This window comes from Oncorhynchus tshawytscha, linkage group LG27 (assembly GCF_018296145.1).
Source record: "Oncorhynchus tshawytscha isolate Ot180627B linkage group LG27, Otsh_v2.0, whole genome shotgun sequence".
Taxonomy (NCBI): Eukaryota; Metazoa; Chordata; class Actinopteri; order Salmoniformes; family Salmonidae; genus Oncorhynchus; species Oncorhynchus tshawytscha.
In genome coordinates this window covers 12,893,049-12,917,488 of record NC_056455.1, presented here as the reverse complement: position 1 = coordinate 12,917,488, position 24,440 = coordinate 12,893,049, and the positions used below count along the sequence as shown (strand labels likewise).

The 24,440-nt window shown below is 43.1% G+C and overlaps 1 protein-coding gene across 1 annotated transcript; it reads right to left on the bottom strand.

Annotated features, from left to right (window-relative positions):
• Positions 1 to 5,381: 5,381 nt before the first annotated feature.
• On the bottom strand, positions 5,382 to 10,600 carry LOC112247372 (shiftless antiviral inhibitor of ribosomal frameshifting protein homolog). The gene is made up of 9 exons (XM_024416120.2): positions 10,184 to 10,600; positions 9,573 to 9,708; positions 8,840 to 8,889; positions 8,612 to 8,671; positions 8,247 to 8,288; positions 7,949 to 8,104; positions 7,617 to 7,720; positions 7,366 to 7,526; positions 5,382 to 7,136 (listed from the first exon to the last, which is right to left on the bottom strand). The coding sequence occupies exons 1-9, from the start codon at positions 10,208 to 10,210 to the stop codon at positions 6,919 to 6,921; spliced, it is 954 nt and encodes a 317-aa protein (XP_024271888.2). The 5' UTR covers positions 10,211 to 10,600; the 3' UTR covers positions 5,382 to 6,918.
• Between the last annotated feature and the right edge of the window lie 13,840 nt (positions 10,601 to 24,440).

Genomic DNA, 24,440 nt, shown 5'->3' with positions numbered 1-24,440 from the left:
ATCTTAAAATTAATTCTATAACTCACAGGCAGCCAGTACAGAGACCTTTAAACCGGTGTAATGTGTGCTCTCTGGTCTTGGTCAGTACCCACGTTGCAGCATTCTGTATGTTTTACAGTACAGAGACCTTTAAACCGGTGTAATGTGTGCTCTCTGGTCTTGGTCAGTACCCACGCTGCAGCATTCTGTATGTTTTACAGTACAGAGACCTTTAAACCGGTGTAATGTGTGCTCTCTGGTCTTGGTCAGTACCCACGTTGCAGCATTCTGTATGTTTTACAGTACAGAGACCTTTAAACCGGTGTAATGTGTGCTCTCTGGTCTTGGTCAGTACCCACGCTGCAGCATTCTGTATGTTTTACAGTACAGAGACCTTTAAACCGGTGTAATGTGTGCTCTCTGGTCTTGGTCAGTACCCGTGTTGCAGCATTCTGTATGTTTTGCAGTTGACCAATGTTTTTTTTTTGGGTAGACCAGACCAGACAGACATTACAGTAGTCAAGCCTGCTTGTAATAAAAGCATGGATGATTCTCTCTGTATCAACCTGAGAGAGAAACGGCCGCAACTTGGCAATGTTCCTCAGGCGGTAAAAAGCTTTTTTGGTCACATTCCTAACGTGTGATTTGATATTTTGTTCAGAATCTAAAGTAAAACCTAGGTTTTTTATCTTTTGTTTTATCTTTATTGCCCGTGAATGAAAATGTGCAACTAGATTCTCTCTCTGTGCTTTGGCTCCAACAATAAGTACCCCAGCTGGAGGACGTTGTGAGCCATCTAAGTATTTAAATCACTAATAAGGCCTAATAATTTATCTGTGGAGCTAAAATCCTCTGGTGACACAGAAATATAAAGTTGTGTATTGTCTGCGTAGCAGTGAAAATCAATGCTTTGCTTACTGATAACGCTGCCAAGGTGTAACATATATATAAACTGAACCGTAAAGGACCCAAAATCTAACTTTGTGGGACGCCACATGTGGTTTGTGTTTCATGAGTTATGTTCACCAAGGGTGACAAAAAAGTCCCGACCGGTTAAATCAGTCCCAAACCAATTGATAACTGGACCAATGTCTTTCACATAGCTCTCTGGACCATGTCAATAATACAGTTAACCAGTCCACCGTCAACTATCAAGGTATTCATTTTATGTTAACAAAACATTCAATTTGATTGGTAATCATCTTTGTTTGTGCTTTTAGCATAACTCTCCCAGATGCCGACATTTCATCAAGGCACACATCTACAGAAGGGAACATTTAGTTGAGGTGAGACATTTCTCTCTGACACTTTGTGGTGATTGAAAGTAGTCAGACCTCTCTGGCCATGTTTAGGCGTGGAGTGATGGGGGAAGGGTCAGAGGATGCAGAGAGATGAGATGAGTTAGACCAGACTAGACCAAGGCTGATTTGAGGATGTGATCTAAGGAGGGTCCTCAGATGATCTGAGTGTCCTGATGAGAAACACTGTAACCGCTCTCCAAACGGACAGGGGAAAAAATTTGACTGATTCTGTCCATATGAATTCTAGACCAAAAGGAACGACAATACCATCATGTCACTGCTCATAACCGTCTCTACAGAAATGTGTCTACAAATATTCTGTAATTCCTTGTCTAGCAAGGTTAATACTGGTGCTATCAGGAGGCGAAAGAAACGCACACCTGTTTAGGTGATGGCTGGCAGAGTAGAACACTTGAAAAAGAAAAGGAGAGCCGCACTGGATGCAATCATTTTATAACCTAATAACCAACATTTCGACAGACAAGCTGTCTTCATCAGGGTATAGTCCTGGTGCTATATCATATTTATGCACATATAGTACCAGTCAAAAAAGTTTAGACACACCTACTCATTCAAGGGTTATGCTTTATTTTTAATGTAAAATAATATTGAAGATATCAAAACTATGCAATAACAAATATGGAATAATGTAGTAAAGATAGCTTACTCCAATGAGTGTATCATTCATATGACTGGGCATTTCCCTCAATGATGGATTGACTCAATCATTTGCCTGAGAGACCAGCATGTGTCTTTGAAGCATGTTTCCTCTAAAGTCCTCGACTGATTGGAAAGCAGTTAAACTCAAATCAAGCATCAGTCAGTTAGCTGGTGTGTTGCCGTATGGTACACACTCGCTCTTCACTGCAATGCGTGTGTGTCACAGATGGGCTAGATCTCACTACCTGCCAGACTGAGCTGTGAGGTACACCCACACCCTGTTAGGAAATGGTCTTTTAAAGAGCGAGTCACTGAGAGGCATCAGCCTTAATCTCCTCTCCACACCACTAGCTACTGTGTGGTAAACTACTGACGCACTGTGGGCTTTATAATCAAGTCAACTCCTTTTCACTAAACTATAACTGTCACATCGGAAGATAAGCAGTGTTAAATCACACATGGGATGGCAAGCCTCTGTATTGAGTCAATGAATGAGTTGTGTATTCAATGCTCAGCAGGATCTTGCTATTTAGTCCAATCTTCTGTTTATTATATGAAGATATCAGGGTAACACATACTGTGATGCCATTGAAATTAAAGTAATAACGATATAGGTATGTTATTTTATAGATAATTTATAAATCAGCAATAAACTTTTGCTCCTTCTTCAGGGAAAAGATAACCTTGTAAATAGATTCATCCCTGAGATTCATTCCAAGCTCCTAACTGCTTTCCATATGCTTCAATTTGGAAAACAAATATTATTTCCCAGGGGCAAAGACTATGTACAGCGGGTCTGAAATGATTGACACCCTTGATAAAGATGAGCAATAATGACTGTATAAAATAAATTATTCAAATACTGAGCTATATTGAATGCTCAAAAAAAGTGGGAAATTATATCATTTTATAGTAATACAATTGTTAAAAAAATTGATTTTGTTTAACAAGTAATACCTTTTTTCTCAAAAAGGTAGGGGTCCAAATTATTGACACCCCTAAAGATTCGTAAAAATAAAGTAGTAAAAAGTTTAGTATTTGTTCCCATATTCCTATGAACAATGAATATATCACGCTTGTGACTCTACAAACTTGTTGGATCCATTTGCAGTTTGTTTTGGTTGTGTTTCAGATTATTTTGTGCCCAATAGAAATTAATGGTAATTAATGTATTGTGTCCGAAAATCCTGAATGATTACTGGTTTTATTGGTTTATTAGGATCCCCATTAGCTTTTGCCAAAGCAGCAGCTCCTCTTCCTGGGGTCCACACAAAAACATAGAACACATACAGCATGGAATCTAACCAGGGTGCCTGGATTGACGCCTCGAGCACTGAAATGCAGTGCCTTAGACTGTGTTAGAGTGTGTCAGTGTGTGTCATTTCACAGTCCATATTTTGCCATGAGATGTTGTTTTATAAAAGATGTTTAGGTCATTTTGATGTTTGCTTGAGTAATTGGAGATAGAAGGGAGTTCCATGCGATCATGGCTCTGTATAATACTGTGACGAGTCCCCTGTCTTGTGGGGTATGTATGAGTGTCTGAGATGTATGCTATTTGATTATACAGACGATCTGGAATTTTCATCAAAGTAATATTTCTCATAAAAACTACAAGAGAATACTTTAATCTCTCTTTAACCCTCAACAAGGAAAGATTGGCATGCATGTTGGGGCGGCAGGGTAGCCTAGTGGTTAGAGCGTTGGACTAGTAACCGGAAGGTTGCAAGTTCAAAGCTGATACTTGTCGTGTTCTGTCGTTCTGCCCCTGAACAGGCAGTTAACCCACTGTTCCTAGGCCGTCATTGAAAATAAGAATTTGTTCTTAACTGATCTTGCCTAGTTAAATAAAGATTTTTTTTTTAAATGTTGTTGATGTTATGCAGTTACTGTGCATTCGGAAAGTATTCAGACCCCTTCCCCTTTCCACAGTTTGTTCTAAAATTGATTTAACAACAACAAAAAATCCTTATCAATCTCCACACCCTATAATACCCTATAATGACATAGCAAAAACAGGTTTTTAGAAATTGTTGCAAGTTAATTATTGACATAAGTATTCAGACCCTTTGCTATGAGACACGAAATTGAGCTCCGGTGCATCCTGTTTCCATTGATCATCCTTGAGATGTTTCGAAAACTTGATTGGAGTACACCTGTGGTAAATTCAATTGATTGGACATGATTTGGTACCACAGTTAACAGTGCATGTCAGAGCAAAACCAAGCCATGAGGTCAAAGGAATTGTCTGAGGAGCTCCAAGACAGACTTGTGCCGAGGCACAGATCAGGGGAAGGGTACCAAAACATTTCTGCAGCATTGAAGGTCCCCAAGAACACAGTGGCCTCCATCCTTTTTAAATTGAAGACGTTTAGAACCACCAAGACTCTTCCCAGAGCTGAGAGACTAGTCAGGATGAGGGAAAGATGAATGGAGCAAAGTACAGAGAGATCTTTGATGAAAACCTGCTCTAGAGTACTCAGGACCTCAGACTCGGGCGAAGGTTCACCTTCAAACAGGATATCGACCCTAAGCACACAGCCAAGACAATGCAGGAGTGGCTTCGGGATAAGTCTCTGAATGTCCTTGAGTGGCCCAGCCAGAGCCCGGACTTGGACTAGATCGAACATCTCTGAAGAGACCTGAAAATAGCTGTGCAGCGACATTCCCCATCCAACCTGACAGAGCTTGAGAAGATTTGCAGAGAAGAATTGGAGAAACTCCCCAAATACAGGTGGGCCAAGCTTGTAGTGTCATACCCAAGAAGAATCAAGGCTGTAATTGCTGCCAAAAGGTGCTTCAACAAAGTACTGAGTAAAGGGTCTGAATACTTATGTACATGTGATATTTCAGTTTTGTATTTTTTATAAATTAGAAAAAATGTCTAATAACCTGTTTTTGCCTTTTCATTACGGGGTACTGTATGTCAAGGGGTCTGAATACTTTCCGAATGCACTGTAAGGGCAAGGCGTGTTGCTGTTTTCAAACAGCTGCAGATTTGCTAGGTTTTTCTCTGCTTCATTTGACCATATTACCGGACAGTAATCAAGATGGGACATCTTCACAAAAACTTAGTCAATATGATAATTGACCATCCAATGATAAATCAAATCAAATCAAAGTTTATTTGTCACGTGCACTGAATACAACAGGTGTACAGTAGTAGACCTTACAGTGAAATACTTACTTACAGGCTCTAACCAATAGTACAAAAAAGGTATTAGGTGAACAATAGGTAGGTAAAGAAATAAAACAACAGTAAAAAGACAGGCTATATACAGTAGCGAGGCTATAAAAGTAGAGAGGCTACATACAGACAGGTTAGTCAGGCTGATTGAGGTAGAATGTACATGTAGACCATCCAACCTTTAGTCCCTCTGTAACTTTCTCCCTCATCATTATTTACGATTCATTACCCGCAATCAAGGTAGCACCCACATGAATGTAGAGGTGTTTAGAAACATTATATTCTCATTTACAATAAAAGTGATTCCAAAAAGACGCAATACATGATTTACCATTCATTTCTATTGGTCACAAAATGATCTGAAACACAACTTAAACGAACTGCAAATGGTCCCAAAAAGTTTGTCGTAACAAGCTTGATGTAGTCATTGTGTGCTAGGGACATTGGACCAAATACAAAACTTTGGACTATTTATTAGAATCTTTAGGGATGTCAATAATTTTGACCACTACCCTTTTGAGAGAGAAAAAATATTACTTGTTAATTATATAACATCTCTTTTGTATTATTAGTATAAAATAATAATTTCCCAATTTTTGGCGCATACAATATAGCTCAGTATTTGAATTCTTTAGTTAATAATGTCAACATTGCTTATCTTTGTCAATCTTTATCAATAACTTTGAACCCCACTTTAAATGTTTTTCTCAGGTTATTCTTAAATGAACAGAATAAATTATGCTTTATTGGTGTACAGGTATCTTCTACATTATTTACAGTGATATATTAAAATCCACAGTGGCATGTCTGTGATTTTCAGCCACCCATATCATAGACTGTTCTCTCTGCTACCGCACGGCGAGCGGCACCAGAACGCCAAGTCTAGATCCAAAAGGCTCCTTAAAAGCGTCTATCCCCAAGCCATAAGACTCCTGAACATCTTATCAAAATGGCCACCCGGAGTATTTACATTGACCCCCCTTTGTTTTTACACTGCTGCTACTTGCTGCTTATTATCTATGCATAGTCACTTTACCCCTATCTACATGGTCATATTACCTCAATGAACCTGTGGCCCCGCACATTGACTCGGTACCGGGAACCCCTATATATAGCCTCGTTATTGTTATTTTATTGTGTTACGTTTTTGAATATTTTCTTATTTTCTTACTTTTTAAAAAACTCTGCATTGCTGGTTAAGGGCTTGTAAAGTAAGCGTTTCACCTGTTGTATGCATGTGACAAATACAATTTGATTTGAACCCGAGTCGTATTGAAAATTAATAATAGTAAGATTTCATAATGCATTATTTGTGTTTTGGGGGGGGGGGCAAATGCATTATTTGTGTTTTATAATATATTCTTGTTCAAGTTGATATGACAAATATATTTGAACACACATATCACTAGAAAGCTAACTCCTGAATAGGTAACCAAAAGTAAAGTCAGAATTATGGGCAGAAGCCAGTGTGGTCAATCTCCCCTTATCATTCAGACATTAACAAAGCAGCAGCAACAACACGTGGAAACACTTCAAGAAGAATAAACAAAGACAAAAGCAAAACATGAAACTAGTTATATCATCTCACTTATATCATCTGACTGTTGTGAATATTGAGCTGTATTTTCATGGTTTTTAAAATGAAAGGAAAGTAGAACCAATACTATGTCAGTAGGCCTATGAGATGCCATCCTTACACTGAATGTGAACCTAAGGTAAGCGTTGGAAGCACCATTGGGGAAGCATGGAAGCTGCTCACGACTGTTGGTCACTGGTAACATCAGTGCTGCTCTAGCTGCTGCTGCTACCACTACGGTTGTCCTCTTCACTCTCCTCTCTGATGTCATCCATGATGAGGTCGTACAGGTTCTCCAGGCTTCCTTGGCTCAGGCAGGTGTTGACGGTGGAGCCGGAGCTGATGTGGACGGAGCTGGGATTGACCACGCGAGGCTTCCTGTTCCTCTGGCGACTGCGGGGGTGGACACACTCTGTCCCAGGAACATGGGGCTCTGGCATGGAAGTACAAGGCCAGTTAGTTGGCTGGAGCCAGCAGCCAGACAGACATGTAAAAGGCCGCCATCTGGGGGTACTTGTTTGTAGTAACACACTCTACAAACCACAGTACATTGCACTGTACAGCAATCCTGTGTGTGTGTGTGTGTGTGTGTGTGTGTGTGTGTGTGTGTGTGTGTGTGTGTGTGTGTGTGTGTGTGTGCGTGCGTGCGTGTGTAGTTTAACCTTGTCTGTTGTAACAGTCCTCAGCGAGGCAGCTGTGTGGGATAGGTTTTCTGGGTCCTGCTCCTCCTACCCCTCCCTTGCGTGGAGGAAGAATCTCTGTTGGGATCACCAGAGTTCGGCAGGAGTAGCAGGGGGAGCCCAAATCCATCCTCCCAAAGCCCCTGATGGACAAATCAAGCCAAGTGCATAGAGATTAAATCACATGTATAATGTCTTATAATCACACATGTACAGGACGCTCCAGTTTTTACCTGAAGGAGCGTGTGCATTTGGTGCAGCAGAACTCTCCAATACCCCACATTTTGTCATAAGGGACAGGGTCATATTTCTTCTTGCACAGGTGACAGCGAGATACCTAGGAGAGATGACAGTCAGTGGAGTCCCCAGTTATTAGATGAACTGGCCATGTGAAATACACATTCTAAGACAAAGTAACAAGGTAACAGGAACACAGTTACAGACACAGGCATGGAGAAATACTTTTGAACTATTGTGCATGGGTTTGGCATGCACATCAAACAGAGTGTACCAATGTGTGGAGACCACGGTGAATACCAGGTGGGTATGTATGGAAGAGCATTACCCTCTTCCTCTGGGGTACCCGACGCCACCAGTCCTTGTCACAGGTCTGGCAGGCAAACTGGTGCAGGACAGAAGGGGTGAGGTGGCGCTGGGCATTATCAAACATTCTCTTGTTCTTCTCAGTGAGAGGCAGGACCCGCAGACGCTCTCCCAGCTCCTGAAGACTCAACACACACGAGCCACACACATAAAGGCAGGGACGCACTCATGCGCACACACACCTTTCAGTTAGCCATCCACTTAACCCTTAATCTCTTTCCCTACCAGTAAAGTCGGAAAATAGCCCATGGATGACTGACCTTGATATCATTATCGTGTTCAGGCTGTCTGCTACCTCGGGGCTGTAGGGAAGACAATGTAAGTCATAGAATTAGAAATAGTCAAGGCAACCAATTTACCAACCTGATCATCAGATTGGATATAGGACCAATGTAATATGATAGGAGTTTTATTCCCTCTTTCAGCCCTTGAACAGTGTTGTTATAATAGCTCACAAATCTATTCCCAATGTGTTATTACCCATTACCAATATGGTTATGGAATATGTAACTTCAAAATCAACAGAGATTATGCTGAAATGCCTGATATCCAGATGTCTTCTGATGAACATTGATTCTTTAACCCAATGAAAGAGGGACTAACTGACACTGTGACTGTGTTGTACCTGTTGTGCAGGAGGGACCTGAGGTTCCCTGTCCTCAGCTGTGAGTCTCTGCACCACATTCTGAAAGAGAGAGAGAGGTGGGTCAAGGGTCAGGGTACAACTGAACTATCATGTTTATGACCACAAAGACCACATGTTTAAAGAAGTACAGACCCGCCTGGATACACCCCTAAGCCAAAGAGACACACACAAAGTGACAGAGAATAGTATGGCATTTATTAATGTAACCTTGACAGCCTGATCCGTCTGTAAGCATTTTCTGTCCTCCTCATCCAGCTCTGCACGGCAAGAGTAGAGAAAGAGAAAGAGTCCGAGATTAGATTGTCAACATGGCCAACCCTTTAACGCAAATAAAATGGGTCTGGTTGTTAAACCCCCAGAGACCATGTCTGAATAGAGAGGTTAAAGAGGCTATCAGCAGCTGAAACAATAACAATAACTACCTCGCCCCTGGCTCTGTAAAAAATGTAGGGATGGTGCTGGAGAAATGTAGGCACTTTTAAATGTATACGCAGAGCTATGGATGCAAGGACTGACCATCCATGATATAAAAATGATAGTTTTAACCATGTTTTGAAGATGTATCGTGTTTTTTTTAAAATTGACTTTGCTTACAAACAATGGAGTAAAACAAGCTTATATTTTGGGTTCTGATGGGTTACGACAGTTGAACTAAGCTCACGAGGCATTTATAAGTTATATTCTTCAAGAATCAATGGGTACATATCATAAATGCATAAGTCCAACAAACGGATGTAGTAACTGCAGATTGCCCCTTTAAGGGAAAGTTTCCAGGACAGATGAATCCTAGTTCTGTTCCTGGACTAAGGGGCATATTTAACGGAGAATCCCCAGTGAACAAGCTTTTTAGTACAGGACCTGGTGTCTTGGAAACCTCTCCATAGGGGTTTCCTATGGTGGTATGACTGAGGTTTGCATTTACTGTGAACCATTTCTTTACCGTTGCCTTTCTTCAATATAACTGCCCAGGTGACCATTTGATGGTTGTTGGCATAGCGTCTCATCAGTAAGGTTGCCTTTTCCACCGCTATCTTTCCATGGAATGTCTCCCTGAACCGCCTGACACTTTTCTCCAGCTGAGTTAACAGACAAATAAGAAAAGGACAATAAGAATCTAAAATGAACAGGCTGGTCTCAATCATGTTGTAAATAAAATAGAAGATCGGGCACATTCAACATGAAGATCGACAGAACATTGCAACAAATGCAAATGCAGCCTAAGGGCATGGTTTATTCAAAAACAGATCACAACACAGCGCACACTGAAACGCACACTGCTCTTGCCCTGTCCTCTCTAACCACATAGGCCTACTTATAAAGTGTAATAACTCAATAGTGTTTGATGACGTTATTTAGGTTTAGTCTAAACGTATGAGAAATGTGATTCAAAAAAACATTATTCTTATCCAACGTTAAAAGTTTCACATCGACCATAACACAAATTGAACATTGGATCCGTGGGACTACAATACAAACAAGACAGGCGCATACAAATTGACCATATAAAACAGTGTTATTGGCCAAATGAAAACTAAGTTTACCGTATCCTACCTCAAATTCATCTTGCAGAGAACTCATTTTGTTATCGTCTAGGCTTTTTCTATCCTTGTATGTCGTTCTATGGCAACATATTTTGCATCAATCGATCTATTTCCATGTAGCGCTGCAGTTGCAGTGTTGACTAACGTTAACAACTTTCACTTTGATAAGATGCCGCGTTCAAAAGCACTGGGAACTTGGACCAATACAATGTCAAATCATTACGCCAGGGATCTTTAGGGCGAAAAGTCGGAGCTCGAGAAAGAGGCCTGAGTTCCCGAGTTGAAATTCCGAGTTGGGTGACCGTTCAAATCACATTTTCCCTGTCGGAGCTCGTTTTTTGTGCGAATTCCCATTTGTTTTGAATGCGCTGAAGTCGGATTTCGGGGTTCCCAGTTCCGAGTTGTTTTGAACGTATCATTAGACTGGTCATACGCACCACGCGTCCACACACGCCCACGCACGCCACACACCGTAAAAACCAACACACACCAACCAATGAGCACACAACCAGCCCCCGCTACTTCTTCTTCTTCTTATTTGGTATCATGGCGTTTGCACATTTTGTTTGTGCATTTCGCCACCTACTGTGCGGTAGTGTATATTCAATCACGTTTGACAAAAAAAAAAAGTGCTAAAAAAAAAAAATACACTGCTCAGAAAAATAAAGGGAACACTAAAATAACACATCCTAGATCTGAATGAATGAAATATTCTTATTAAATACTTTTTTCTTTACATAGTTGAATGTGCTGACAACAAAATCACACAAAAATTATCAATGGAAATCAAATGTATCAACCCATGGAGGTCTGGATTTGGAGTCACACTCAAAATTAAAGTGGAAAACCACACTACAGGCTGATCCAACTTTGATGTAATGTCCTTAAAACAAGTCAAAATGAGGCTCAGTAGTGTGTGTGGCCTCCACGTGCCTGTATGACTTCCCTACAACGCCTGGGCATGCTCCTGATGAGGTGGCGGATGGTCTCCTGAGGGATCTCCTCCCAGACCTGGACTAAAGCATCCGCCAACTCCTGGACAGTCTGTGGTGCAACGTGGCTTTGGTGGATGGAGCGAGACATGATGTCCCAGATGTGCTCAATTGGATTCAGGTCTGGGGAACGGGCGGGCCAGTCCATAGCATCAATGCCTTCCTCTTGCAGGAACTACTGACACACTCCAGCCACATGAGGTCTAGCATTGTCTTGCATTAGGAGGAACCCAGGGCCAACCACACCAGCATATGATCTCACAAGGGGTCTGAGGATCTCATCTCGGTACCTAATGGCAGTCAGGCTACATCTGGAGAGCACATGGAGGGCTGTGCGGCCCCCCAAAGAAATGCCACCCCACACCATGACTGACCCACCGCCAAACCGGTCATGCTGGAGGATGTTGCAGGCAGCAGAACGTTCTCCACGGCGTCTCCAGACTCTGTCACGTCTGTCACATGTGCTCAGTGTAAACCTGCTTTCATCTGTGAAGAGCACAGGGCGCCAGTGGCGAATTTGCCAATCTTGGTGTTCTCTGGCAAATGCCAAACGTCCTGCACGGTGTTGGGCTGTAAGCACAACCCCCACCTGTGGACGTCGGGCCCTAATACCACCCTCATGGAGTCTGTTTCTGACCATTTGAGCAGACACATGCACATTTGTGGTCTGCTGGAGGTCATTTTGCAGGGCTCTGGCAGTGCTCCTCCTGCTCCTCCTTGCACAAAGGCGGAGGTAGCGGTCCTGCTGCTGGGTTGTTGCCCTCCTACGGCCTCCTCCACGTCTCCGGATATACTGGCCTGTCTCCTGGTAGCGCCTCCATGCTCTGGACACTACGCTGACAGACACAGCAAACCTTCTTGCCACAGCTCGCATTGATGTGCCATCCTGGATGAGCTGCACTACCTGAGCCACTTGTGTGGGTTGTAGACTCCGTCTCATGCTACCACTAGAGTGAACGCACCGCCAGCATTCAAAAGTGACCAAAACATCAGCCAGGAAGCATAGGAACTGAGAAGTGGTCTGTGGTCACCACCTGCAGAACCACTCCTTTATTGGGGGTGTCTTGCTAATTGCCTATAATTTCCACCTGTTGTCTATTCCATTTGCACAATAGCATGTGAAATGTATTGTCAATCAGTGTTGCTTCCCAAGTGGACAGTTTGATTTCACAGAAGTGTGATTGACTTGGAGTTACATTGTGTTGTTTAAGTGTTCCCTTTATTTTTTTGAGCAGTGTATATAAAATAACTTATATATATACACAGTATATCACAAAAGTGAGTACACCCCCTCACATTTGTTTCAATATTTGAGTATACCTTTTCATGTGACAACACTGAAGAAATGACACTTTGCTACAATGTAAAGTAGTGAGTGTACAGCTTGTATAACAGTGTACATTTTCTGTCCCCTCAAAATAACTCAACACACAGACATTAATGTCTAAACCGCTGGCAACAAAAGTGAGTACACCCCTAAGTGAAAATGTCAAAATTGGGCCCAAAGTGTCAATATTTTGTGTGGCCACCATCATTTTCCAGCACTGCCTGAACCCCTTGGGCATGGAGTTCACCAGAGCTTCACAGGTTGCCACTGGAGTCCTCTTCCACTCCTCCATGACGACATCACAGAGCTGGTAGATGTTAGAGACCTTACACTCCTCCACCTTCCGTTTGAGGATGCCCCACAGATGCTCAATAGGGTTTAGGTCTGGAGACATGCTTGGCCAGTCCATCACCTTTACCCTCAGCTTCTTTAGCAAGGCAGTGGTCATCTTGGAGGTGTGTTTGGGGTCGTTATCATGTTGGAATACTGCCCCGCGGCCCAGTCTCCGAAGGGAGGGGGATCATGCTTGTTTTCAGTATGTCACAGTACATGTTGGCATTCATGGTTCCCTCAATGAACTGTAGCTCCCCAGTGCCGGCAGCACTCATGCAGCCCCAGACCATGACACTCCCACCACCATGCTTGACTGTAGGCAAGACACACTTGTCTTTGTACTCCTCACCTGGTTGCCACCACACACGCTTGACACCATCTGAACCAAATAAGTTTATCTTGGTCTCATCATTGTCTTCAGCAAACTGTTTGCAGGCTTTCTTGTGCATCATCTTTAGAAGAGGCTTCATTCTGGGACGACAGCCATATGCAAACCAATTTAATGCAGTGTACGGCATATGGTCTGAGCACTGACAGGCTGACCCCCCACCCCTTCAACCTCTGCAGCAATGCTGGCAGCACTCATACGTCTATTTCCCAAAGACAACCTCTGGATATGATGCTGAGCACGTGCACTCAACTTCTTTGGTCGACCATGGTGAGGCCTGTTCTGAGTGGAACCTGTCCAGTTAAACCATTGTATGGTCTTGGCCACCGTGCTGCAGCTCAGTTTCAGGGTCTTGGCAATCTTCTTATAGCCCAGGCCATCTTTATGTATTTATTTTTTTCAGATCCTCAGAGAGTTCTTTGCCATGAGGTGCCATGTTGAACTTCCAGTGACCAGTCAGTATGAGGGAGTGTGAGAGCGATGACACCGAATTTAATACACCTGCTCCCCATTCACACCTGAGACCTTGTAACACTAACGAGTCACATGACACCGGGGAGGGAAAATGGCTAATTGGGCCCAATTTGGGGGGTGTACTAAGGAGTGTCTCCGTAAGAAGCATTTCAAGGTCCTGGAGTGGCCTAGCCAGTCTCCAGACCTGAACCCAATAGAAAATCTTTGGAGGGAGCTGAAAGTCCGTATTGCCCAGCGACAGCCCCGAAACCTAAAGGATCTGGAGAAGGTCTGTATGGAGAAATGGGCCAAAATCCCTGCTGTAGTGTGTGCAAACCTGGTCAAGAACTACAGGAAACGTATGATCTCTGTAATTGCAAACAAAGATTTCTGTACCAAATATTAAGTTCTGCTTTTCTGATGTATCAAATACTTATGTCATGCAATAAAATGCAAATGAATTACTTAAAAATCATACAATGTGATTTTCTGGATTTTTGTTTTAGATTCCGTCTCTCACAGCTGAAGTGTACCTATGATAAAAAAATTACAGACCTCTACATGCTTTGTAAGTTGGAAAACCTGCAAAATCGGCAGTGTATCAAATACTTGTTCTCCCCACTGTATATATATATATATATATATATATATATATATATACACATTCACCACTAATCAACGCTACAACTATATGACACTATTTAATTTGTAAAAATCTCAAAAATCTCATACACCCAGCTGCCAGCTACACTCATTAAAAAACCCACAACCCCATTCCACTACTTTGACCCTATCTGCTCCTACACCATGCCAATGGCCTGGGAGGACGGGACACCCCCACTCACCCCCACTCAAAGCTCAAACAGGATAACTGATACATCCTAACATGACCTTGTCAGGTTAAGACTTAAGACTCTGACTCAAAAGTCAAAAGGACTGACAGTGACTCCCCTGTTTCACCACGCTCCCCACCAGGTCTGTGTCGCACCAAACGGCGGGCGTCACAAACACCTGGAATCTTCAACTTCAATTGCCCCACCGCCACACTTAACGCCACACTTAACACCACACTTAATGCCACACTTAACTCCACACTTAACGCGATCCCAGAAATCACTCCTTTCAATGTTGCCCTGTTCCTAAGAGCAAAGCACGAAACAGATATTGACCCAAGTTGCGTGACATGGAGCGCCTGCTCCCTCTGGTCAGAAGAAACATAAACAAAAAGAAAAAGTCCACTTCAGGTTACCTTCACAGATTCTACTGTAACTCCTTTCCCACCCATCCTGAAACCACAAATGAATCTGCCAAAGGGTAAGGGTCCACTTTCTCCAAAAATGTCACTCCTATTGAATTACAGTAGATTATTTTTTATCATGTCCAACGATGTCAAGCTCTTCACCACACCACACCTCACTTATCTCGCCCTCATTCCCTTCAATTTATCCTCTAGAACTCAGTCTGGCTCATGACTCACTCTGTTTGACACCAATCATCCTCAACATCCCATCTCCATTTTTATCTCCATCTTCCTCAGATTCAAATCCAACTTCTACTTTCCTCATTCTCTTCAACCACCTCTTCCTCTTTTCCGCCTCCATTCCTCCTCAGAAATCCACATTTCTGTGTCCCTGTCCCAATATTCCTCTTCTTGTTCCATGATTCCTCTTCAGAACCCCTTTCAAGTGAACCGCTCCAACCAGCCCCCTTTGCTTCTTCTTCTTTGGGATTGGATTGGTGGATCACACCCAACTTTTAAGGTGCATACACCACCACCTACTGTACTGGAGTGTAAGGCCAGTCACAGCCAAACCAAAATGTAATTATCTTCATTAGTCATGTTCCTCTAAGAAAGGGAAATACTACTTCCCTCCCCTTTACTCCCCTCACTACACCACCAAAACTCCAAATCCATCCAGCCTTTCTAACCGTTTCACACAATCTCTCCCAATCTACATTGTGCACCTCAGCAACACTCAAGGTACTAAACGATATCATAACCGCCATCGATAAAAGACAGTACTGTGCAGCCGTCTTCATTGACCTTGCCAAGGGTTTCGACTCTGTCAATCACCATATTCTTATCGGCAGACTCAGTAGCCTCGGTTTTTCAGATGACTGCCTTGCCTGGTTCACCAATTACTTTGCAGACAGAGTTCAGTGTGTCAAATCGGAGGGCATGCTGTCCGGTCCTCTGGCAGTCTCTATGGGGGTGCCACAGGGTTCAATTCTCGGGCCGACTCTTTTCTCTGTATATATCAATGACGTTGCTCTTGCTGCGGGCGATTCCCTGATCCACCTCTACGCAGACGACACCATTCTATATACTTTCGGCCCGTCATTGGACACTGTGCTATCTAACCTCCAAACAAGCTTCAATGCCATACAACACTCCTTCCGTGGCCTCCAACTGCTCTTAAACGCTAGTAAAACCAAATGCATGCTTTTCAACCGATCGCTGCCTGCACCCGCATGCCCGACTAGCATCACCACCCTGGATGGTTCCGACCTTGAATATGTGGACATCTATAAGTACCTAGGTGTCTGGCTAGACTGCAAACTCTCCTTCCAGACTCATATCAAACATCTCCAATCGAAAATCAAATCAAGAGTTGGCTTTCTATTCCGCAACAAAGCCTCCTTCACTCACGCCGCCAAGCTTACCCTAGTAAAACTGACTATCCTTCCGATCCTCGACTTCGGCGATGTCATCTACAAAATGGCTTCCAACACTCTACTCAGCAAACTGGATGCAGTCTATCACAGTGCCATCCGTTTTGTCACTAAAGCACCTTATACCACCCACCACTGCGACCTGTATGCTCTGGTCGGCTGGCCCTCGTTACATATTCGTCGCCAGACCCACTGGCTCCAGGTCATCTACAAGTCCATGCTAGGTAAAGCTCCGCCTTATCTCAGTTCACTGGTCACGATGGCAACACCCATCCGTAGCACGCGCTCCAGCAGGTGTATCTCACTGATCATCCCTAAAGCCAACACCTCATTTGGCCGCCTTTCGTTCCAGTACTCTGCTGCCTGTGACTGGAACGAATTGCAAAAATCGCTGAAGTTGGAGACTTTTTATCTCCCTCACCAACTTCAAACATCAGCTATCTGAGCAGCTAACCGATCGCTGCTGCTGTACATAGTCTATTGGTAAATAGCCCACCCATTTTCACCTACCTCATCCCCATACTGTTTTTATTTATTTACTTGCTCTTTTGCACACCAATATCTCTACCTGTACATGACCATCTGATCATTTATCACTCCAGTGTTAATCTGCAAAATTGTAATTATTCGCCTACCTCCTCATGCCTTTTGCACACATTGTATATAGACTCCCCCCTTTGTTTTCTACTGTTTTATTGACTTGTTAATTGTTTATTCCATGTGTAACTCTGTGTTGTCTGCTCACACTGCTATGCTTTATCTTGGCCAGGTCGCAGTTGCAAATGAGAACTTGTTCTCAACTGGCCTACCTGGTTAAATATATAAATAAATAAAAATTTAAAAAAATTAAAAAAAAACATTACCAGTCAAAAGTTTGGAAACACCTACTCAGTCAAGGATTTTTCATTATTTTTACTATTTTCTACATTGTAGAATAATAGTGAAGACATCAAAACTATTAAATAACACATATGGAATCATGTAGTAACCAAAAAAGTGTTAAACAAATCAAAATACATTTTATATTTTATATTCTTCAAAGTAGCCATCCTTTGCCTTGATGACAGCTTTGCACACTTGGCATTCTCTCAACCAGCTTCATGATGTAAACTGGAATGTCTTTCAATTAACAGGTGTGCCTTGTTAAAAGTTCATTTGTAAAATGTCTTTCCTTCTTAATGCGTTTGAGTCAATCAGTTGTGTTGTGACATGATAAGGGTGCTATACAGACGACAGCCCTATTTGGTAAAACACCAAGTCCATATTATGGCAAGAACAGCTCAAATAAGGAAAGAGAAATGACAGTGCATCATTACTTTAAGACATGAAGGTCAGTCAATCTGGAAAAGTTTCTTCAAGTGCAGTTGCAAAAACCAACAAGCGATATGATGAAACTGTTTCTCCCGAGGACTGCCACAGGAAAGGAAGACCCAGCGTTACCTTTGCTGCAAGGCATAAGTTCATTAGAGTTACCAGCCTCAGAAATTGCAGCCAAAATAAATGCTTCACAGGGTTCAAGTAACAGACACATCTCAACATCAACTGTTCAGAGGAAACTGCATGAATTAGGCCTTCATGGTCGATTTGCTGCAAAGAAACCACTACTAAAGGACACCAATAAGAAGAAGAGACTTGCTTGGGCCAAGAAACATGAGCAATGGACATTAGGCCAGTAGAAATCTGTCCCTTGGTCTGATGAGCCTAAATGTGAGATTTTTGGTTACTACCGCCATGTCTTTCTGAATCGCAGTGTAGGTGAACAGATGATCTCTGAATGTGTGGTTTCCACCGTGAAGCATGGAGGAGGTGGTGTGATGGTGTGGGGGTGCTTTGCTGGTGACACTGTCTGTGATTTATTTAGAATTCAAGGCCTACTTGACCAGCATGGCTACCACTGCTATGATACGCGATCCCATCTGGTTTGCGCTTAGTTTGACTATCATTTGTTTTTCAACAGGACAATGACCCAACATACCTCCAGGTTATGTAGGGGCTATTTGACCAAGAAGAAGAGTGATGGAGTGCTGCATCAGATGACCTGGCCTCCACAATTACCCGACCTCAACACAATTGAGATGATTTGGGATGAATTGGACTGCAGAGTGAAGGAAAAGCAGCCAACAAGTGCTCAGCATATGTGGGAACTCCTTGAGAGAATGCAGTGTGCAAAACTGTCATCAAGGCAAAGGGTGGCTACTTTGAAGAATCTAAAATATACAGTGGGGCAAAAAAGTATTTAGTCAGCCACCAATTGTGCAAGTTCTCACACTTATAAAGATGAGAGAGGCCTGTAATTTTCATCATAGGTACACTTCAACTATGACAGACAAAATGAGGAAAAAAAATTCAGAAAATCACATTGTAGAATTTTTTATGAATTTATTTGCAAATTATGGTGGAAAATAAGTATTTGGTCAATAACAAAAGTTTATCTCAATACTTTGTTATATACCCTTTGTTGGCAATGACAGAGGTCAAACGTTTTCTGTAAGTCTTCACAAGGTTTTCACACACTGTTGCTGGTATTTTGGCCCATTCCTCCATGCAGATCTCCTCTAGAGGAGTGATGTTTTGGGGCTGTTGCAGGGTAATACGGACTTTCAACTCCCTCCAAAGATTTTCTATGGGGTTGAGATCTGGAGACTGGCTAGGCCAATCCAGGACCTTGAAATGCTTCTTACAAAGCCACTCCTTCGTTGCCCGGGCGGTGTGTTTGGGATCATTGTCATGCTGAAAGACCAAGCCACGTTTCATCTTCAATGCCCTTGCTGATGGAAGGAGGTTTTCACTCCAAATCTCACGATACATGACCCCATTCATTCTTTCCTTTACACGGATCAGTCGTCCTGGTCCCTTTGCAGAAAAACAGCCCCAAAGCATGATGTTTCCACCCCCATGCTTCACAGTAGGTATGGTGTTCTTTGGATGCAACTCAGCATTCTTTGTCCTCCAAACACGACGAGTTGAGTTTTTACCAAAAAGCTCTATTTTGGTTTCATCTGACCATATGACATTCTCCCAATCTTCTTCTGGATCATCCAAATGCTCTCTAGCAAACTTCAGACGGGCCTGGACATGTACTGGCTTAAGCAGGGGGACATGTCTGGCACTGCAGGATTTGAGTCCCTGGCGGCGTAGTGTGTTACTGATGGTAGGCTTTGTTACTTTGGTTCCAGCTCTCTGCAGGTTATTCACTAGGTCCCCCCGTGTGGTTCTGGGATTTTTGCTCACCGTTCTTGTGATCATTTTGACCCCACGGGGTGAGATCTTGCGTGGAGCCCCAGATCGAGGGAGATTATCAGTGGTCTTGTATGTCTTCCATTTCCTAATAATTGCTCCTACAGTTGATTTCTTCAAACCAAGCTGCTTACCTATTGCAGATTCAGTCTTCCCAGCCTGGTGCAGGTCTACAATTTTGTTTCTGGTGTCCTTTGACAGCTCTTTGGTCTTGGCCATAGTGGAGTTTGGAGTGTGACTGTTTGAGGTTGTGGACAGGTGTCTTTTATACTGATAACAAGTTCAAACAGGTGCCATTAATACAGGTAACGAGTGGAGGACAGAGGAGCCTCTTAAAGAAGAAGTTACAGGTCTGTGAGAGCCAGAAATCTTGCTTGTGAGAGCCAGAAATCTTGCTTGTTTGTAGGTGACCAAATACTTATTTACCCAGTCCTCGCTCCCAGCATTCCCCAGGTGACGTGACCGCAGGATGTCCTTCTGAACTCCCTTTCAACCTCGCCCAGTACACTAATGGAAGTTTGTCCCTCCTTATCCTCAGTTGCAGATCGCAACTATCCACCTGCAATGCTTCAACAGGTGTCGTCCTGAAGGCACCCACACACAATCTCAGGGCCCTTCACTGTATCCTATCCAGGCGCTGTAGTACCGTTTTGGCTGCCGATCCATATACAAAGCCCCCATAATCCACCGATGACCTGATAAACGCCTGCTACAAATACAACAGTATTTGTCTATTCGACCCCCAATCATATCCTGCCACTACCCTCATGAGGTTCAGCACCTTCCTACACTTAATTTAAATATACTCAACATGTCTCTTCCACGTTAGCCTCTCATCAAACCACATACCTAAATCCTTAAACTCAGACACCCTAGACTCTTAGAAAAAACAGTTATGTCTAGAACCTAAAGGGGTTCTTCGGCTGTCCCCATAGGAGAACACTTTGAAGAACAATTGTTGGTTCCAGGTAGAACCCTTTTGGTTCCAGGCAGAACCCCTTTGGGTTCTGTACACAGTGCATTCGGGAAGTATTCAGACCCCTTGACTTTTTCCACATTTTGTTACGTTACAGCCTTATTCAAAAATGTATTAAATTGTTCTTTTTTTCTCATCAATCTACACACAATATCCCATAGTGACAAAGCAAAAACAGATCATTTTTAATTTTTGCAAATTGTATCAAAACTAAAAAACTGATATCACAATTACATAAGTATTCAGTTATTTCAGTTATTTAACTTTGTTAAAGCACCTTTGGCAGCGATTACAGCCTCACTACAAGCTTGGCACACCTCTATTTGGGGAGTTTCTCCCATTCTTCTCTGCAGATCCTCTCAAGCTCTGTCAGGTTGGATGGGGAGCGTCGCTGCACAGTTACTTTCAGGTCTCTCTAGAGATGTTCAATCGGGTTCAAGTCTGGGATCTGGCTGTGCCACTCAAGGACATTCAGAGACTTGTCCCGAAGCCACTCCTGCGTTGTCTTGGGTGTGTGCTTAGGGTCGTTATCCTGTTAGAAGGTGAACCTTCTCCCCAGTCTGAGGTCCTGAGCACTTTGGAGCAGATATTCATCAAGAATCTCTCTGTACTTTGCTCCATTTCTTTTTCCCTTCGATCCTGACTAGTCTCCTAGTCCCTGCCGCTGAAAAACATTGCACAGCATGATGCTGCCACCACCATGCTTCACTGTAGGGATGGGGCCAGGTTTCCTCCAGATGTGATGCTTCATATTCAGGACAAAGAGCTCAATCTTGGTTTCATCAGACCAGAGAATCTTGTTTCTCATGGTCTGAGAGTCTTTTAGAGGCCTTTTGGCAAACTTCAAGTGGGCTGTCATGTGCCTTTTCCTAAGGGGTGGCTTCCGTCTGGCCACTACCATAAAGGCCTGATTGGTGGAGTGCTGCAGAGATGGTTGTCCTTCTGGAAGGTTCTCCTATCTCCACAGAGGAAATCTGGAGCTCTTTCAGAGTCACCATCGGGTTCTTAATCACGTCCATGACCAAGGCCCTTCTCCCCCGATTGCTCAGTTTGGCCGGGTGGCCAGCTCTAGGAAGAGTTTTGGTGATTCCAAACTTCTTCCATTTAAGAATGGTGCAGGCCACTGTGTTCTTGATGACCTTCAATGCTGAAGACATTTTGGTACCCTTCCCCAGATCTGTGCCTCGACATAATCCTGTCTCGGGGGTCTACAGACAATTCCTTCGACCTCATGGATTGTTTTTTTGCTCTGACATACACTGTTAGCTGTGGGACCTTATATAGACAGGTGTGTGCCTTTCCATATCATGTCCAATCAATTGAATTTACCAGGGCTGGACTCCAATCAAGTTGTAGAAACATCTTAACGATGATCAATGGAAACAGGATGCACCTAAGCTCAATTTTGAGTCTCATAGCAAAGGGTCTGAATACTTATATAAATAAGTTATTTCTGTTTTTTAAATTTGCAAATACTTCTAAAAACCTGTTTCCACTTTTTCATTATGGAGCATTGTGTGTAGATTGTTGAGGGGGCAAAACAGTTTAATCAATTTTAGAATAAGGCTGTAACGTAACAAAATGTGGAAAAAGTCAAGGGGTCTGAATATTTTCCAAATGCACTTTAGAACCCATTCCACAGAGGGTTCTACATGGCACCCAAAAGGGTTCTACCTGGGTTATCCTATGGGAACAGCCGAATAACCCGTTTGGAAGAGTGTACCTATATCCTGACCATATATTTTCATTCTTACGTTTTTAGCCTTTCTCTTAGAATACACCATTAACCAGGGCTTGGCCACAGTCATTTTAAACCCGCATGTTAGAGACCAATCTTCCACTACTCCCACAACTTCTTGATCACATATTTCACATTCGCAACTCTCTTCCACACAGCCCAATCATCAGCATACAAGGCCACACCCACTCCCTGTCTCAGCTCCTTAAATATGTAATCTATCATTAGGGTGAACAACACCAGACTAACCACACTTCTCTGAGGAGTACCATTGTCCACTTCCAACCCCATTGACAATTCTGACCCCACCCTCACGCGTATGACTCAATCGAACAGGAAGTCCATGATCCAGTTAAACAGATGTCCCAGTCCTCATTATACAACCCTAACACTGCTTCCAACACACACTGGAACAGTCACATCGGCAGCTGATATAATTACAGACATGACTGCCTCACAGACTCTTCCATTGATCACTTTTGTTCCACACGGTCACACAGGTACTAATGTCTTCCAGTTAGCTTTCTCAAAGCACGACCTTATGTTATTTTTTTTATTTTACCCAGTAAGTTGACTGAGAATACATCCTCATTTACAGCAACAACCCGGGGAATAGTTACAAGGGAGAGGAGGGGGATGGAATTGTAAGCTGGGGGTGATTAGGTGACCATGATGGTATGAGAGACAGATTTGGAATTTAGCCAATACACTGGCGTTAACACCCCTACTCTTACGATGAGTGCCATGGGATCTTTTAGTGACCACAGAGACTTAGGACAGCCGTTTAACATCCCATCCGAAAGACAGCACCTTACACAGGGCAATGGCCCTGGGGCATTGGGATACTTTTATAGAAAGGGTGCCTTCTACTGGCCCTCCAACACCACTTCCAGCACACACACACACACACACACACACACACACACGCACACACACACACACACACTTTACATCTAACTGGAAAATGATCACTCCCATGGTGGTTTCTCTCATCACTTCCCATTCATTCACACCTCCCTGCCACCGCTGCAGACACCAATGCCAAGTCCGAGCATTGACACTCACCACATTGATCATTAACACACACTAATCCCCTGTTATCCATACATTGTTCAACTGTACTCCCATTGTCGTCTTCATTATCCATTATCATTATCCATTATCATTATTCACTATCCCCTACAAATCAGCCGGGCTAGACAATCTGGACCCTTTCTTTCTAAAATGATCTGCTGAAATTGTTGCAACCCCTATTACTAGCCTGTTCAACCTCTCTTTCGTGTCATCTGAGATTCCCAAAGATTGGAAAGCAGCTCCGGTCATCCCCCTCTTCAAAGAGGGGGACACTCTTGACCCAAACTGCTACAGACCTAAATCTATCCTTCCCTGCCTTTCTAAGGTCTTCGAAAGCCAAGTTAACAAACAGATTACCGACCATTTCGAATCCCACCGCACCTTCTCCGCTATGCAATCTGGTTTCAGAGCTGGTCATGGGTGCACCTCAGCCACGCTCAAGGTCCTAAACAATATCTTAACCGCCATCGATAAGAAACAATACTGTGCAGCTGTATTCATTGACCTGGCCAAGGCTTTCGACTCTGTCAATCACCACATTCTCATCGGCAGACTCGATAGCTTTGGTTTACTTGCCTGGTTCAATGATTGCCTCACCTGGTTCACCAACTACTTCTCTGATAGAGTTCAGAGAATTGTGATACAGTGAATTATAAGTGAAATAATCTGTCTGTAAACAATTGTTGGAACAATGACTTGTGTCATGCATAAAGTCCTAACCGACTTGCCAAAACTATAGTTTGTTTAAAAAAAATGTGGAGTAGTTGAAAAACGAGTTTTAATGAGGAAGTGTATGTAAACTTCGGACTGCAACTGTATTTCAATTCTTCCTACACATTCCAATTCCTGTATCTCCAATATTCTGTATGCCAACGAATGTAGCACAACCCCCACAGTCCCCACCACTCTGTCACATCTAAGCGAACTGAATCACGGAATCACCAGCCCCCTCTCCTAAACCAACGATTTAAAACCTAATGTAAATTGCCGACAAAGAACTACAACTCCCAGTAAAGCAGCCACAGTTTGCAAAATGACATGACCCAGTTAGGTCATCCGGCTAGCGGCTGCTCGGT

Bases quoted from the DNA above. Each gene is read 5' to 3' on its own strand.
- LOC112247372 (XM_024416120.2), bottom strand. From the start codon at position 10,210: ATGAGTTCTCTGCAAGATGAATTTGAG. The intron at 9,709-10,183 runs GTAGGATACGGT...CTGTTAACTCAG, and splicing joins CTCTGCAAGATGAATTTGAG to CTGGAGAAAAGTGTCAGGCG. The intron at 8,289-8,611 runs GTACAACACAGT...TCTTCCCTACAG, and splicing joins AGGTCCCTCCTGCACAACAG to CCCCGAGGTAGCAGACAGCC.